At 38.3% G+C, this 13,841-nt stretch overlaps 3 protein-coding genes across 3 annotated transcripts in view; 1 reads left to right on the plus strand and 2 right to left on the minus strand.

Moving 5' to 3' along the window:
- The window catches only part of LOC136249265 (kinetochore protein Nuf2-like), a 30,588-nt gene extending 30,165 nt beyond the window's left edge, over window positions 1-423 (minus strand). Inside the window, exons 1-2 of the mRNA XM_066041225.1 lie at window positions 256-423; window positions 68-142 (exon numbers count right to left, since the gene is read on the minus strand). Coding sequence (XP_065897297.1) covers window positions 68-142; window positions 256-369 — 189 coding nt within the window. The 5' untranslated portion in view covers window positions 370-423. The remainder of the gene's footprint in view (window positions 1-67; window positions 143-255) is intronic.
- A 34-nt stretch (window positions 424-457) lies between these two features.
- Window positions 458-11,108, plus strand: LOC136249267 (LETM1 domain-containing protein 1-like). The gene is made up of 6 exons (XM_066041227.1): window positions 458-886; window positions 1,578-1,657; window positions 1,788-2,025; window positions 2,301-2,456; window positions 9,355-9,454; window positions 10,873-11,108. Exons 1-6 carry the CDS (start codon window positions 491-493, stop codon window positions 10,926-10,928), a joined length of 1,026 nt encoding a protein of 341 aa, XP_065897299.1. The 5' UTR covers window positions 458-490; the 3' UTR covers window positions 10,929-11,108.
- LOC136249266 (tripartite motif-containing protein 2-like) lies at window positions 10,930-13,530 on the minus strand. Its single transcript, XM_066041226.1, has one exon. It carries the CDS (start codon window positions 13,315-13,317, stop codon window positions 11,083-11,085), a length of 2,235 nt encoding a protein of 744 aa, XP_065897298.1. The 5' UTR covers window positions 13,318-13,530; the 3' UTR covers window positions 10,930-11,082.
- Between the last annotated feature and the right edge of the window lie 311 nt (window positions 13,531-13,841).

Raw genomic sequence — 13,841 nt, forward strand, 5'->3', positions numbered from 1 at the left:
CTTTTGTTTTTTAAACACACAATTTAGATCCTGTGGATAACTTAATACTTATATGCACTGTACTTACTTGTGCCATCCGCTGAGAACAGTCAGGGAAGAAGTGTTCCATGAAAAATAAGTAAATAGCTTGAATTCGCTCCGGCTACAGAAGACAAGAGCAAAACACACAGTAATAGTACCTTACAACACGATCAACACGTGTCACTGCAGCATGCGTAGGGAAGAAGTGACGAAAGGGCAGTGAACGTACGGTACCTGTGGATTCGTTAAGTCGTCCATGGTAAGTTCAATGGAGCTTCCGCCATTACCGAGGTACTCACAAAACAACTGAAGGTCCTTTAACAGTTGTGAACGTTTCGGCAGCGCCATCGCCAATCTCTGTCACTTTCCCGCCTAATGAATTTTAAAAACAATTCTAATCAATAAGCGCCTCAAACAGTAACAAGTCAGAAGCGTGCGTTAACGAAGAATTTTGCTAGATATAACGCGCATGGCTATGGCAAAGATTGTGACGATTTCCACACCACTACCTCGACCGCTACTTTGTATCACTGCGAGCTTCTCAGTAAGAAGTGTCGGGGTAAACAGAGTATGTTTGTTAGGCCAGAGAGTGAACTTCAGTAACCGTGTTGTTTCTGGTAATATATTCGTGAGATCCTACACCAGTTCCCCCAGTGATGACAGTGATGATACGACACTTTGGCGACGATTTGTTAACACTGTGAAACTCATGGCCAAAGGATCAAAGCTTATAGTCACGGATTTGAAGAAAATGTTGGAAATTAGGAGGGCTGCTGTTGACTCCGGTTTTTATTTGCTGTCAGGAAAAGCACCTAAACGAAGGAACGTTACCATAACAAGAGCAGAACTAAGTTTTGTTATTCAGGTATTTGATTGTAGTGTTACCATACATTGTGTTTTTTTGTTGTTGGGATAAATGATAATTTTGAGTTTGTAAGAGCTCTACTAAGTATTGATCAGAAAGTTAGCCTAAATCAATGCAGGCGGGCAGCTCATTAATCTTACATGCACCTGACTGTTTTATTAGAGGTTGGATGTTCTATTAGAGTGTCTCCATCTTTTATTCATTATCTTTAACTTGTTGAGAAATAAAAGGGTTAATTAATTAAAATCCCTTATCCTGACGTCAGGGTTGGTCTTCATCCCATCTAGCCTTCCTTTCTCTATGCCTAGCTATGTTAGGTAAGCTTGTTTATTATCATTACACATTGAGATGATGAAATAATGGTGAAAACTCACCAAATTTAGTTAGTGATACACAGCAGTGTGGATGGGAGATCTGAAACATAACATTAAGAATAAATGGCCTAACTGATTTGAGTTTTTTTTTTGCACCAGAACAGTTTTAGCATTTTACTCTGAGGTTGAATAGAGCACTTTTTTTATATGACAAGAGTGTGACTTTATGTGAATTAGAGACCATGTTTTCAGCCAGTCAAATATCAGCGTTGAACTAGTTGAAGTCTAAATGTATACACATGAGTATTATGTACTGTATGTATGCACACACAAACGTGCATATGTATATATGTGTGTGTATATACATACACATATAGGTTCGTAGGGACCTGTCAAGATGCCTCCCTGTGGTTATCTTATTCTTCATCCCTTTCATTGGATACTTTGCTGTGCCAATGTAAGTCACATGTGTGGATTTGTATCATACTTGGTAGAGGAGATTGATAGACATGAGTACCATTTTATTAGTAGTGAAAGTTATAGTAGATTTTAAATGGAGCATAGCATTTTGTTTATGTTACATACAGAATTCTACTATTTCCTCACAAAGTTTTGTCAAGACAATTCGTCTCCAAGGAGAAGGCAATGGAATACACAAAAATGGATTATAAGACACGGCAATCATCTGCTCGTCAGTTTGTCAACAAGATGATCAGCCAAAATTCTCAACTGTCTTCATTACTGAATGGTCCCCTAACCTCTGACAATTTGATTTCCATTCATAATGCGCTTAAGAGCAAGCAAAGTTTAACATGGAATGAAAATGTGAGGTGTAGCTATATACTGAACTAAGCATGTATAGATCATGGACTTGTTTGTTGGCTTAAATATTAACACATATATACATATAGGCAAGAGTTTATACACCCTAAACACATTATAAACTCTTGCTATAGGGTATATACTGCATTGTAAAAATGAAATGTTGAAAGCTCTTTTATTTGAACTTACAATTGTTTCAGTAATACTTAACTGAATACCTAGTTGTGTGCTTTAATTTCTTCCATAGTTGTTACCCTTTTGTGTCATTTTATGTACAGCGTCTTTTGAGCTCATCTCTTGGACAGATTTCATACCTACTCAGTTATAATCTGAATAGAGGCAGAAGAAGATACATGCGATATTTATACATGGAGGACTGGTTGATAAAACTTGAAGGCGGTGTGGCCAAACTGTCAGAGGAAGAAATAGAGCAGGTTTGTTTGTAATAGTTATACCACAGCTGCAATGGATTTTGATGAGGGTGTATATATCAACAAATCCTGAGCAGCCGTGATATAAGTAATCAGTGGTGTAGCTACCATTGAGGCAACCGAGGTGGTAAAATGTACTTATGAACAAAGAGAATTTAGTAATGCAAAAGATCAAGGTACTCTAACAGAACAGTCATCTACCTTTAACTCTAATAGAGCAGTCAGGTTTGCCCTGTCTTCTAAAATTATATAATTATCACTCAGGACACACTCACCTAATAACTAATGAGAACTCACCCTGTTTGTTTGTTATACTAGTATCTAATGATCGATCATGATTTTAATAACATGGGCTAGTAACCCTCTTATTCATGTCATTATAACACAAAGCCAGAAAAGTTATGATTTTAAATTCTGTAAATTGGAACAAATTCTGTACATTGGAACAGTAAGTAATTTATAAAGTACTTAGGACCATAGTTACTAACCTGTTTAATGTAGCAGTCTGTAGTTGTGTTGTTCCATGGTCTGCCTCTATAGCTGACACATGGTGGATAGAAATACACAATTTACACATACATGTATCACCCGAGTGATTATTTTAGTATAGATATTCTATGATGAATGATCACTAAAGTAATCACTTGGGTGATACATGTATATACCATGTGTCAGCTATTGAGGCAGACCGTGTTGTATGGTAGGGACCACAAAGGTTTGGGCGTGGCCCATGAAAAACATCACCCAAAAACCAACCTCACTTTTCCCTGATGATGATGAGGCAGTAATGGTTAGGCATACTAAGCCCAAACAAGCCTTGAGATCAACCCAAAATGTTTTCAACAAGTTGCTATGGATGTTTTTAAAAACTATTAAATGGAATTTTCTAGTGACTGACTGACTGAGTAATGGATGCCTTCAGACAAGCATAACTAAATAACAGCTAAGGCTATGGGCTTGATTTTTTCACTGTTCAATGTCACTTCAGCCAGACGTACCTTTTGGCATACCGCAGTACATACAATACATTCTTCATGGACTTACCAGTGTCCTCCTTTGTGTCCCATTCATCTTTGCTGACAGCGAAAGGTGTCGATTTGGCAGTAGCACACGATGGCTTCCCTTCATAATGGAAATCATCTGTATATTTCATAGTGGCTACTTTGATTGCAGAGATGCTTTTCGAACAGTTCTTGATTCGTACTGCTGTGCAACGACTGACAAGGAAGCATAATGGATACTTCTCTTTTCAGATGATAATTGATAGTTGGGGCGCATGGCACCATTTCTTTCTTTTTGATGATAAATGAATGTAATATGAGTGTTTTTGTCATAAAATTTATATTATGAGTTGTTAAAAGTTATGTAATAAGTATTTCTGTGAGTGATGGTGTTTGGAACCCCTTGTATCTGCCACTGTACAGTGAATTTGCCTGATCAAAATAAATTTTGGTCGGGGCTCAATGTTGAAACTGGTCAGAAAAATAATGACTAATAGCCAATTGTTTGTAAAGAATCAAGACACACGGTAGTGTGTCGTGCGGCCCAAGAAGCCGGCGCGTAACACCCGTGAGTATATTGACAGGAAGAAAGAAAACGCAATTTTCGCACCTCCGTAGCTCTGTGCTTCCTTGATGAAACAAGACGATTTTTGCTGTGGACATGCCCCCCAACTGCAGCACTCTACATTCCAAATTTGAGCGAAATCGCTTCGCGCGTTCCCGAGATATGCGACTTCAAAAATTGGCTGAGTTTCTTCGTTTTTTTTCTTCTTCTTATTTTTCTTTTTCTTGTCGCACACTTACAAAAACTGCTATAAAACGCGAACGCGTTATCCGATTGCCTTGAAATTTGGCACACAGAAGGGGGGTATAAAGGCGCATCTCGGTACCAACTTTGGCTGGAATACCATAAACAGACAAAGAGTTATGAGCGATTATGCACGAAAAATAACACCAATATGTTGTCACGCCTACAGGGTAAACCGCGTATGGGAAGAAGCTGAAAATCTGTGGGTGAATAGGTTAACTATTGAACCTCAAACCTTTTGTGGTTTGAAAGAAATCGAGCTAAAAACCAGGAAGATACAGCGAAAAAATCAACAGTGTGTAACAATTACGCAATCGAGATTAGCTAATTTTTAATATTTTTATTTTATTATTATTATTATTATTATGCTTGCCACGCCTACCAGGTAAACCGCTTGGGGTAATGCTTTCAAAATCGCTGTACAGATGGAGTTATCATCTTAGAAAGGCTCTTCAATGGTGTAGAAGAATCAGACTTAAATCCACGGAGTTATAACACGAAATCCAACTTGGTGTAGCAAGTGCGAGATCGAGATACTCTAATAGAGCAGTCATCCTAATAGAGCAGTCACCCTGAACAGAATTAAAGAGATCAGTTAGAAATAAGTAACCTGTATAGAGATCAGCTACAAACAAATCACCCTGTAGAGAGTTCAGCTACAAACAATTCACCCTGTTAAAACATCAGTTAGAAGAAGATTTCTTGTAGAGAGTTCAGATACAAACAAATCACCCTGTTGAAAGATCAGCTAGAAGATGTCACCTTGTAGATAGTTCAGTTACAAAGAAACCACCATGTAGAGAATTCAGCTACAAACTAGTGACCCTGTAGATACATCAGCTAGAAGAAGTTACCTTGTAGAGAGTTCAGCTACAAAGAAACCATTCTGTAAAGAGCTCAGCTGCAAACAAATCACCTATACAGAATTCAGCTACAAACAAATCACCCTGTAGAGAGATCAGCTAGAAGAAGTTACCTTCTAGATAGTTCAGCTACAAACAAATCATCCTGTAGAGAGATCAGCTAGAAGAAGTTACCTTGTAGATAGTTCAGCTACAAACAATTCACCCTGTACAGAGCTCAGTTAAAAGAGGTTTCCTTGTAAAAAGTTCAGCTACAAACAAATCACCCTGTAGAGAGATAAGTAAGAAGAAGTTGCCTTGTAGATCGTTCTGCTACAAACAATTCACCCTGTAAAGAGATCAGCTAGAAGAAGTTACCTTGTAGAGAGTTCAGCTACAAAGAAACCATCATGTAGAGAATTCAGCCGCAAACAAATCATGTATAGAGAGTTCAGCTACAAACAAATCTCCCTGTAGAGAGATCAGCTAGAAGAAGTTTCCTTGTAGAGAGTTCTGCTACAAACAAATCACCCTGTAGAAAGATCAGCTAGAAGAAATCACCTCGTAGAGAGTTCAGCTTCAAAGAAACAATCATGTGAGAGTTCAGGTACAAACAAATTGTCCTGTAGAGAGATCAGCTAGAAGAAGTTACCTTGTAGAGAGTTCAGCTACAAAGAAACCATCATGTAGATAGTTCAGGTACAAACAAATCACCCTGTAGAAAGATCAGCTATAGAAGAAATCACCTTGTAGAGAGTTCAGCTACAAAGAATCTATCGTGTAGAGAGTTTAACTACAAACAAATCACCCTGTAGAAAGATCAGCTATAGAAGAAATCACCTTGTAGAGAGTTCAGCTACAAAGAAACCATCATGTAGAGAGTTCAGCTACAAACAAATCGGCCTGTAGAGAGATCAGCTAGAAGAAATTACCTTGTAGAGAGTTCAGCTACAAAGAAACAATCATGTAGAGAGTTCAGCTGCAAACAAATCACCTGTAGAGAGTTCAGCTAGAAACAAGTCACCCTGTAGAGAGATCAGCTAGAAACAAGTCACCTTGTAGAGAGTTCAGCTAGAAGAAGTAACATTGTAGAGCTACAAAGAAGCTACCATGTAGAGTTCAGCTGCAAACAAATCACCCTGTAGAGAACTCAGCTACAAACAAATCGCCCTGTAGAAAGATTAGCTAGAAGAAGTTACTTTATAGGGAGTTCAGCTATGAACAGATCACCCTGTAGAGAGTTCAGCTACAAACAAATCACCCTGTAGAGAGTTAAGTTACAAAGAAACCACCATGTAGAGAGTTCAGCTGCAAAAAAAATCAATCACTCTGTAGAGAGTTCAGCTAGAAGAAGTCACCTTGTAGAGAGTTAAGCTGCAAATAAATCACCCTGTAGAGAATTCAGCTACAAACAAATCACCCTGTAGAAAGATCAGCTAGAAGAAGTTACCTTGTAGAGAGTTCAGCTACAAAGAAACCACCATGTAGAGAGTTTAGCTGCAAACAAATCACCTGTAGAGAATTCAGCTAGAAACAAGTCACCCTGTAGAGAGATCAGCTAGAAACAAGTCACCCTGTAGAGAGTTCAGCTAGAAGAAGTCACATTGTAGAGAGTTCAGCTACAAAGAAACTACCACGTAGAGAATCCAGCTGCAAACAAATCATCCTGTAGAGAGTTCAGCTAGAAGAAGTCACCTTTTAGAGAGTTCAGCTACAAAGCAACCACCATGTAAAGAGTTCAGCTGCAAAAAACTCAATCACCTTGTAGAAAGATCGGCTAGAAGAAGTTACCTTGTAGAGAGTTCAGCTACAAAGAAACCACCATGTAGAGAGTTCAGCTGCAAACAAATCACCTGTAGAGAGTTCAGCTAGAAACAAGTCACCCTGTAGAGAGTTCAGCTAGAAGAAGTCACATTGTAGAGAGTTCAGCTACAATGAAACTCCCATGTAGAGAGTTCAGCTGCAAACAAATCACCCTGTAGAGAACTCAGCTACAAACAAATATGCAGTGAAAAAGATCAGCTAGAAGAAGTTACCTTGTAGAGAGTTCAGCTACAACGAAACCACCATGTAGAGAGTTCAGCTAGAAGAAGTCACATTGTAGAGAGTTCAGCTACAATGAAACTCCCATGTAGAGAGTTCAGCTGCAAACAAATCACCCTGTAGAGAACTCAGCTACAAACAAATATGCAGTGAAAAAGATCAGCTAGAAGAAGTTACCTTGTAGAGAGTTCAGCTACAACGAAACCACCATGTAGAGAGTTCAGCTACAAACAAATCACCTGTAGAGAGTTCAGCTAGAAACAAGTCACCCTGTAGAGAGATCAGCTAGAAACAAGTCACCTTGTAGAGAGTTCAGCTAGAAGAAGTCACATTGTAGAGAGTTCAGCTACAAAGAAACCACCATTTAGAGAGTTCAGCTGCAAACAAATCACCCAGTAGAAAGTTCAGCTATGAACAGATCACCCTGTTGAGAGTTCAGTTAGAAACAAGGAATCCTGTAGAGAAATCACCTAGAAGTATCGCCTTGTAGAGTTCAGCTACAAACAAATCACCTGTAGAGAGTTCAGCTACAAACAAATCACCCTGTAGAGAGATCAGCTAGAAGAAGTTACCTTGTAGGGATTTCAGCTACAAACAAATCACCCTGTAGAGAGTTCAGCTACAAAGAAACTATTCTGTAAAGAGCTCAGCTGCAAACAAATCACTTGTACAGAATTCAGCTACAAACAAATCGCCCTGTAGAGAGATCAGCTAGAAGAAATTACCTTGTAGATAGTTCAGCTACAAACAAATCACCCTGTAGAAAGATCAGTTAGAAGAAGTTACCTTGGAGAAAGTTCAGCTACAAAGAAACCATTTTGTGAAGAGCTCAGCTGCAAACAAATCACCTGTACAGAATTCAACTACGAACATATCACCCTGTAGAGATCAGCTATAAGAAGTTACCTTGTAGATAATTCAGCTACAAACAAATCTCCCTGTAGAGAGATCAGCTAGAAGAAATTACCTTGTAGAGAGTTCAGCTACAAAGAAACCACTATGTAGAGAGTTCAGCTGCAAAGAAATCACCCTGTAGAAAATTCTGCCAGAAAAAAATTGCCTTGTAGAAAGATCAGTTAGAAGAAGTTACCTTTTAGAGAGTTCAGCTACAAAGAAACCATTCTGTAAAGAGCTCAGCTGCAAACAAATCACCTATACAAAATTCAGCTACAAACACATCACCTGTAGAGAGATCAGCTAGAAGAAGTTACCTTGTAGATCGTTCAGCTACAAACAATTCACCCTGTAGAGAGAGCAATTAGAAGAAGTCACCTTGTAGAGTGTTCAGTTACAAAGAAACCACCATGGAGATTTCTGTAATCAATATATGTGACCGGATTTGCGAAAAGGGGTCTTCCACACACATCCAATTCCGTAAATGTTGGAGACCATAACTCAGTGTTCAAGTAACATAATTATTAACCTGAACATTTCACCATGTATTCAGCTATAGTGGTGCTCACCACTGCCCAAATATCAAGGCAATAGCTCTTTCCAATCTGAAGTTATCAATTGTCAAAGTTGGCAAATTGGACCCCTTTTCGCAAATCTGGTCACATATGTATTATACAGTATATATAATTTGTACATTTACTGATAAAATATTTAAAGTACATCTACTTCATCTTTTCTTCTTCCTGTAGTAAAGAAAAAAACATAGGTTAAAAAAGTCCCAAAGCTGGCCATAGGCCGGCTTTGGGGTATACAAATACAAAAAGAAATGAAATCTAATCCAAAACAGCCAAGCTGTAAAAAAAGTGTGTGGCCCTCAGAAAGGCTATGGTGAAAAAAGATGTGAAGGTGGCGGCCAAGAAATGGCTGTGATGGTAGGTTAGTGGTAAAAATTTTAATAACGACAATTCAGGTGAATTTTTGTGAAGCGGCACAAAAATTCACCTGAATTGTCATTATTAAAATTTTTACCACTAACCTACCATCACAGCCATTTCTTGGCCGCCACCTTCACATCTTTTTTCACCATAGCCTTTCTGAGGGCCGCACACTTTTTTTACAGCTTGGCTGTTTTGGATTAGATTTAATTTACACCAGAAAATGTCACTTGAAAATTTGTTTGTTTGGTCTTATTGCTGTATTTTTGTACACATGCTATTACAGAAGTGTACAATCTACTGCAAAGTTACTAAACTACTACTGTGTATACTTATCCTAATCATCAGTTATTTACAACTATCTATTCTTATACACAGGCCTGCTATGCTAGAGGATTATTAGCTGATTCTAGTAGATCACCATCCAGTCTGACTGAACGACTAAAGCAGTGGTTAAAATACTCTACCAGTTTTACAGGTACATGTATGCTGTATCAGTAATAGTCGTAACATGGGCATGAAGGCTTTGCCTGAAATGTATGCCTGACTGCCCAAGAACCACAGGCCCTAGGGCGGAGGGCATTCATATCAGGACTGAATGCTCCGTGTTATAGCTAATATCTAACACATCCCATCCACATCAGGCTGATAGCCTGAACAGGGCGATCGATCACCAGCGATCAATCACCCAAGCCAGTACAAGTGCAACCACTGGATCATATATATGCATGCCTAACAATTTTGATTATGGGTAAGCAGCTAGTACGTTCTGGTTATATTCAGTGACGATGAGTGAAGATATCATGGAGAATTTCAGTTACGAGAGTTTAATGTTTTAATCAGTGCTATTGAATTGTTTATGGAATGATTGCGGAGTATTTACTATAGGCCTAGATAGGTAAACTTGCTTGTAGAGTGGTAACTTCGTGCAAAGTGGTAACTTTGTGATGGGGTGTGTGACCCATATTTGTAAATGGTTGGTGAATAAACTACAGCACTAGTTATTACCTTAGCGCAATGTTTTAAACTTGTATGATAGCGAGGACAACAAAACACCCTCCGTGGTTTTAATGGCAAAATCCAAGTCATGCATACTAATCACGTAAGTATTAATCAATCCTCACAATCAATTTCGACCTTAATGTCTATATAATTGTTGTCCAGATGTAGCCCAGGCTACATTTTGTATGTGGCCTGGCTAGCTGGGCTACAAGTATACGTAGCCCGGGCAGCTCCTTTGATCTGAGGTGTAAAAGTGTTACATATATTTCTAATTATACAAGCTATGCATGTACATATGTTTGTTGTAAGATGGTGTAATCATGTTTTAAAGTTTAGCTTGTGCTCATACAACCATACACTCATATGCTACACCTTGACTGGATATGGGAGTCTAATCAGTATACTTTGGGAAATTACATGTACTAAGTGCCAGCTGTAAGTCAGCAACACCCGTACTGTAATTAATTTACAGGTTATCCATAACTATAGTCATGACCTGTCTAATTACCTTAATGAGTTTCCACATTCCATCAGTAATGCAATACTGTGATGTAGTATGATATATTACCCTCAGTTGATCTGTATGGCTTTTGTGTAGTTCAAAGTGGTAAAGTGTGACAATCATTCTCTACACGGTATGTAATTCAATGGGGTTTCTCACACTACATTAACTAAGTAGGTAAAATTAATGATACAGACATCATTCCTGTGTTCTTACTTATTCTCCTAGCACTATAGCTTATTTTACTGTGTAAGTTTTTACGCTACTTTGTCTGTTAAGGTGTACCATGCAAAGATTACTGTACTACAAATTATTGTGCAAATTTTCCAGATTGAGTGTACAGTACTTATGTATTAATGAATGCAGTGAGTTCTTCTTGTTTATCATTATAGAATGTCCAGTAACCACTCTAGCTGCTACAGCATCAATAGCTACTGCAATGAAGTAACCAACTTCTCTAATTCATAGTTTCACTAAAATGTTTTATACATGACTATTATTGTACAAATTTACTACAATATTATTATTGTTCCTATACAAAACATGTACAATGATATAGTATAGAGTTTGTCTGTAGTATCGTAACATGCATGAGTACTTATTCATACAAGATGAGAAAATATTTGAATTTTGTTGTTGTTACGGTCACAGACATAGATGCTACCATTTGATTTGAGTGCTACTCCACGTGGGTTGGAGAATTGTCCATCGCCATTGCCTTTTGATCCAAAGCAATGCACAAAGTTACCGTTATCAGTTAAAATGGATACACGATGGTTGCTATTTTCGGCAATTACTATGAAGCCACACGGATCGGTAGCCAGACTAACTGGATTATTTAGCTGCCCGAATTCATTTCCTTGTGTACCAATCTTACCCACGTTAACACCTGTCATTGTAAAACTGTATACACAGTGATGATTGTAATCAGCAACAAAAATAAGGTCATTAACACTGACCACCACATTGTAAGGGTTGTTCAGGTACCCCTTGCCTATTAGGAGGGAAAACTGGCCATCACCGGTGAACACTGAGATGCGCTTATTGCTTTGTTCAGCAATATACACCATGCCATTGTGAGCTGTGATGCCACGTGGGTCATTCAAATTACCTTCACCTGGTCCTTTGCCTCCAAACTGTAATAGGTAGTTTCCATTGACATCAAATTTCTGCACTCTGTGGTTGCCGCTGTCTACTACAAACAGGTGATAATCATCAAATGTAACTCCACGAGGATTTTTAAATTGGCCATTGTTGGTCCCCTTGGTGCCAAACGTAGTGATTAGTTGGTCATCTGAATCAAATATGTAAACATGGTGTTTGAGATAATCAGTCACTGCCCATGTGTCGTCTGAACGGAATGCAATCCCCCATGGCTCACCCAGATTGCCATCGTTGGTTATTGTATTTCTTGGTATCTCAATTGTCCGATAGTTAGTGCGTGCCATTAGTTTGCGGAATTGTTTGTACAGTTCTTGTCCATTGATTGAAATAGATAACTTGTACTCTCCAATTTGTTGCACCACGAATGAAACTCTGTGGCTTCCATCATCATTGTCAGTAACACTTGCTGATGTTACATTTCCTTTACTGGATTTTAACGTTACTGCTACTTTATCACCTCCTTGAAAGTGTTGGCTACCGCTTACATATTTAGTGATGATTGTGCATTCTACTTCTTTACCAACGATTATGTTTGATGGAAGATGTATAATCTCCATTGCTTCTGGATTTGCATGAACATGGATACTGCCAAACTTTGGAAAAGATTCTGGTGCAGGAGAAAACTTGACTATGGCTGTTTCCAAAGGTTGTGTGTTCATCTGTTTGTAATTTTCTGTCAATTTCTGCATGCGATCAACAATCTGTTTCTTTGCTGACAAGAATTCTTGATCAGAGCTATCCATTGCTTCATCGTGTAAACTTTTCATGTTCATAACTTTTTCTTGCACTGTTTCTACTTTTTCTAGTTGTTGGATTACTGCTTTTTCCTCTTGTGACTCGATCTTGTCCACCTGTTGTTTTAATTGCTCTTTTTGTCTCATTAGCGCTCTGTTCAAATCATCGTAATACTGATCAATTTTTCTTTTTACTTCATCCTTTTGTTTTATGATCTTATCTCTAATTCTGCTGATTCCATCATGAACTTTCAAGAGGTCTTTTGTCATTTCTTCTAAGGGCACTTCAAAGCCTTCTAGTTCCCTTTTGTGCTTTTTTGCCATCTGTTTTGTGGTGTCGTGAATATGACCTACGTGATCCTTTACTGTACAGTACAAACAGACCAGTTCTTGGCATGTTTCACAGTAGTACACCAACTCATTGCTGTGTTCTTTGCACATTTGTGGCTTAGGTTTAGCTCGAATGGGGACATCTTTTTTGGATCTCAGTTCAGCTAATGGGATTTTGCCATGATCACGGGTCATCTTATCACGGCTGTGTGCTTCATTACAAACATGGCACAAGAATACGCTGCAGTCAGGACAGTATGTCACCACCGGATCAGGCTCCTCACATCTGTCACATTTCACTTCTACTTCATTTTCTACCTTGTTCTGTAAAATCAGTTGATCTACCAAACGATTGATAAAGAAATTGTCTGCCAATTCCTTGACTCCTCCTGCAGGAATGATTGCTGTTTGTCTACATTCAGGACAGTTGATAGTAAAGTTCTCCTTTATCAAATTCTCTAGACATGCTTCACAATAGGAATGATGACAAGGAAGATATTTAGGATTCTTGTAAATACTATAACACACTGGGCAAGTAAGATTTTGTGCTGCTTTCTTCAAATCGTGAGCCATCATCTGTGAAGTTATTTCTATATATGATTTACACATGTAACTACAGTACTACAATCTCAGGCCACACATTGACAGTATAAAATCCTGTGCTTATGGCTATAATACACTAATTCTATGTACATAGTAAACTACCTTGTACTGTTCTCTTTTGAGTATAGTTTACTCCCTCTTAGCTATGCAGATTCTTACTGTCCACTTAGTACAGGTATACTTATATACAGTCAACTGTCATGATCACTTTCACAGATTTTGTTGGCAACTGAACTACACACTAGAATTCCAAACAATAAGTAGAAGTGCTCGTGAAGACATACATGGACACTTTGTGGCTTCCCATAGACGTGGTGGAGTAAACAGCATTTTTGTATTCCAACTTTCTAGTGGGTCACTGTATAGATGATGATGTCAATCTTTCTGCTAGCTGGTAATGGACAAGCTTGTTTCAGAATAACTGCATCTTTCAGAGCATGTGATTATAATGAAGATAACCAACTTTCAATCTTATGCATGAAAATTACTAACAGATATTAGACTGACTTGTCACCAGCTTGCAATTTCAT

This window comes from Dysidea avara, chromosome 3 (assembly GCF_963678975.1).
Source record: "Dysidea avara chromosome 3, odDysAvar1.4, whole genome shotgun sequence".
NCBI lineage: Eukaryota > Metazoa > Porifera > Demospongiae > Dictyoceratida > Dysideidae > Dysidea > Dysidea avara.

Coding starts and splice junctions, on each gene's coding strand:
- LOC136249266 (XM_066041226.1), bottom strand. CDS start 13,317: ATGTGTAAATCATATATAGAAATAACTTCACAGATGATGGCTCACGAT.
- LOC136249267 (XM_066041227.1), top strand. CDS start 491: ATGGCTATGGCAAAGATTGTGACGATTTCCACACCACTACCTCGACCG. Junction 2,026..2,300: donor GTTTAACATGGAATGAAAAT/GTGAGGTGTAGC, acceptor TTTTATGTACAG/CGTCTTTTGAGCTCATCTCT. Junction 2,457..9,354: donor CAGAGGAAGAAATAGAGCAG/GTTTGTTTGTAA, acceptor TCTTATACACAG/GCCTGCTATGCTAGAGGATT.